Raw genomic sequence first — 3,817 nt, 5'->3', positions numbered from 1 at the left:
AAACAATACATATTAGAGGGCAATCCCAGAGAAGCACAAAGTGCCATACCTTTTTTACACAAATAAATGCAAAGACGACCACAACAACTTTGTTTTCCAAACAATACAAGCTCCACCAGAAATATTTGTTGCAACTGACCATAGGCACAAATCATGCAGCAAGAAAATAACCATTCTCGAGGAGCTACGATCAACAAGGGGCTTGCACAAGCACTTGAATCTCAAGGAAGGAGAGTGCTCGCAGTTGACCCAGCTACTTTACACAACACTCTCCAGGATCAGAGACCCCAAAATCTGTATTTGCTACACAAAATCGAGCAAAAGCACATAAAAGTGGACAAGTTAGTTGTACATGAGATAGAACGCCTCCAGACATGGCCTTTCACTAAGAACAACCTAGGAACCACAAAAGAGGGCGTACAAATAATTCAAAGCCTTAACACAAGATCATTCGGTGCCCATATGCATGACATAGTACATCAAAAACAATCATGGACCCTATAATACTTTGTCTCCAAGAGACCCACACTAACCAAGACGACAACATATGCCTGCCCGGATTCCGCCATGTTGCAGAGCAGCAACCCAAGGGGCCGGTCTCACCACATACTTTAAAAATGACATAGAAATGACACAATCTAATGAAATTTGCGCCCAAGGTTGCGGGCGTCTCTTCACAAAATTACGAATGGGCTCATTTGAAGAACTAAATATTATTAACGTCTACAAACCACCAAAGGTTGCAACGAGCACGCTTATTCAAATCTTGGAGCAAATTCAAGCAGACATTCAACCAGCAACCAACAAGTTCATTGTGGGAGACCTTAACATCGACTACACTACTAATTAGCCCGAACAAGCAAAAAAATTCTCATTTCATGGAAAACATTGGCATGAAACACTTGATCCACGACAATATATAAAAGCACTATTGACCATATCTGGGCAAGCAAAAACACAACACATATTTCGTCTATTGGTGTGACCATTCCCTCGTCTTCTCATCATTAACGTAGCTGTACAACCATTCATACACGGATGACCCGTCATTTATTAAAACTACCACTAAGCTCCAAAACAAAAGGCAGGCCACGTTCACCTTGTTCTTCTCGTTCTCTCTCTCAGCTTCCATGTCAAAAATCAATTTGTGTGTTTCCCTCTTTTACATGCAAAATATAGTCTAGAAGGGACGAAGCGAGACTTGTGAACACTTGGTGAGGGGCAAAAGAGTAACGTACGTCATCAAGTTTTCTTCGGCCTGGCAGAAGGTTACCTACAGAGCGCTTATGGCTGGACGACTTCGTGCATCGCTTCCAGTGCTGGGACAACTGAAAGACCAAAGTAAGTAATCGATCGGTGTGGACTAATGTTTTGCACAGGCGATATTTGACCATCATGGTCCCAAACTGAAGTTTTCCTGACACTCTGAGTTTCAACAGACAACCGCAAAGCCTCCAGATTTCGCGAATAGCAGTACTCAAGAGGCGATGGTTTAAGGCAGGTGGGGTTGATGACATGTTCGAGGGAAAAGAGGCACAAAATGGTAATGGGAGCAGAGTATTTGGTCGGCATACAAAGCAAGGTCAGGCGTTCCCCAAAGACCCTGGATTGGAGGAGCTAGCATGGTCCAACAACGTGTGCAAGGCCAGCTTTAGGTCTGGAGTGCAGGCCATTAGTTGGCAGATGCTGAACTTAGAGGAGACGCTCAGTAATCTGGACTGCCGGATAGATGAGCTGCCCTCGGTTGAGGACTTTATTTGCATCTTGCAGAAATGCAGGAAAAATAAGAATCTAGGCTATGCCAAGCGTGTGCATGTACATGTCTGCAAATGTGGGCTGGAAGCTCATACAATTGTTGGGAATTATATCGTACCAATGTTTGTGGAATGTGGAAGTGTGTCTGATGCACAGCAGGTTTTTGACAGGCTGATTCATCGGAATGAGTATTCATGGACCTCCCTTATGTTAGGCTATATCCAATGTGGGCAAATGCAGCATGCGCTCAACCTGTACGAGAAAATGCAAGAGGATAGGATACCTTCTAGCGTCCATACGCTTATGGCCCTGCTTAAGGCGTGTGCTAGGCTGAAATACATAGAGAGGGGCCGAGCAATACATGCTAAGATTGCAGAAAAGGGCCTCGGAAGATACCTCTCCGTTGGCAACACGTTGATCGACATGTATGCCAAATGTGGCTCACTTTCAGAGGCACGGAAAGTATTTAACAAGCTGCCAGCTCAAGATGTTGTTTCGTGGACTGCATTACTTGCAGGATATGCTGAGCATGGGCCTGGTCTGGAAGCGCTGAAATGCTTTGAAAGAATGCAGCTCGAAGGTGTCTCTCCAAATGCTATCACCTTCATTTGTGTCTTGAAAGCTTGCGGCAGCATGGGAGCTGTATGTAAGGGCCGAGAAATACATGCTGAGGTCACACAGAAGTTTGGAAGAGATCTTTTTGTTGGCAATGCCTTGGTCGACATGTATGCTAAATGTGGCTCTCTTATAGAGGCACAGGAAGTCTTTGACAATCTGGCAGTTCGAGATGTTGTGTCATGGAGTGCTATAATGAAAGGATATGGTATGAACCACGAGGGTAATATGGCTGTAGAATGTTTTGAGGACATGCGAGAACAGTCTGTGAAGCCGAATTCTATTACATTCACATCTCTCCTGACTGCATGCAGCCATAGCAACCTGGTATTGAAGGGCCAGAAGTATTTTGAGGCTATGAGAGCAGAATACAAGCTTGCATCGACGATAGAGCACTATACTTGCATAGTTGACCTCCTTGCACGATCAGGACATTTGTATGAGACAGAGGACTTTCTAGAAATAATGTGGTGTCATCCATCTAAAGGAACATGGACAGCGTTGCTCAGTGCCTGCAAAACTTATGGGGAAGCAGAACTAGGATTCAGATGTTTCCAGCAGATCATCAGGAAAGATTCTGGATTTTCTGCTTCATATGTGCTCATGGAAAACATCTATGCAAGTGCTGGTAGGTGGGATGATGTATGTGGACTACAGGAGCTGAGGAGAGCTGCAGGGGCAAAGGAGGGTCCTGCAATTGCTTTGATAGAGGTGGACAAGGAGGTGCATGAATTTGAGGTGTGTACTAACCAACGTAGGGAAATTTCAGCAATGATCGAAAGTTTGAACTCACGCATGAACAGGGAAGGGCATGTGTTAAATCTAGATCTGGTCTTCAGACCTGATTCTGATGAGGAGAAAGAAGCGGTGGTTTGTGAGCATGCAGAGATTGTGGCCTTAGCTTTTGGGCTTCTCAACACTGCGAAGGAACAAGCTCTACGGGTGACTCTGAATTCGAGGATGTGCAACGAGTGTCATAATGCCAGTAAAATCATATCCAGAATTGAAAGACGGGAGATCATTGTCCGCGATGACTGCTGCATCCATCATTTCAAGCAAGGACAGTCTATGTTCATGTAGAGAAATGTGGTGATCTTCCACAATTCAGACCTCTTTAATGGAGAAGAAAGATCTGTTGGGATTCACTTGAACATGAAAAATACATGTGTTTTATCACATTGCTTATGAAACCAAAAGATATCATGCCCCAGTGTTGAGATTGGTAGTGACCTTCCTTATGAAAGATGCAAGCTCCAATTCAATTGGCTGGCAGGGCAACTGAGGTTAAAGAAAGAAATCTAATAGAGGGAATAGATAGCACTAAAATGCAGGGCAGAAGAAGTCTTTTTTGGTGTAGGGCTTCCCTTGCTTGATGTGCTTCCCTTCTTGCTGTTCTTCTTCTCGTAGCTTCTTAGTCTTGCATGTGCAGGCATTGTTTTCTCTCTCT

At 44.3% G+C, this 3,817-nt stretch overlaps 1 protein-coding gene across 1 annotated transcript; it reads left to right on the top strand.

Annotated features, from left to right (window-relative positions):
* Positions 1-1,137: 1,137 nt before the first annotated feature.
* Positions 1,138-3,537, top strand: LOC147896501 (pentatricopeptide repeat-containing protein At1g08070, chloroplastic-like). Its single transcript, XM_087381643.1, has 2 exons — positions 1,138-1,341; positions 1,440-3,537. The coding sequence occupies exon 2, from the start codon at positions 1,516-1,518 to the stop codon at positions 3,448-3,450; it is 1,935 nt and encodes a 644-aa protein (XP_087237769.1). The 5' UTR covers positions 1,138-1,341; positions 1,440-1,515; the 3' UTR covers positions 3,451-3,537.
* Positions 3,538-3,817: the final 280 nt, after the last annotated feature.

This window comes from Dipteris shenzhenensis, chromosome 11 (assembly GCF_047967505.1).
Source record: "Dipteris shenzhenensis isolate YYH24624 ecotype China chromosome 11, Dip_SZ_1.0, whole genome shotgun sequence".
Taxonomy (NCBI): domain Eukaryota; kingdom Viridiplantae; phylum Streptophyta; class Polypodiopsida; order Gleicheniales; family Dipteridaceae; genus Dipteris; species Dipteris shenzhenensis.
This window is presented reverse-complemented; position numbering and strand designations above follow the sequence as displayed.

Coding starts and splice junctions, on each gene's coding strand:
- LOC147896501 (XM_087381643.1), top strand. CDS start 1,516: ATGTTCGAGGGAAAAGAGGCACAAAATGGTAATGGGAGCAGAGTATTT.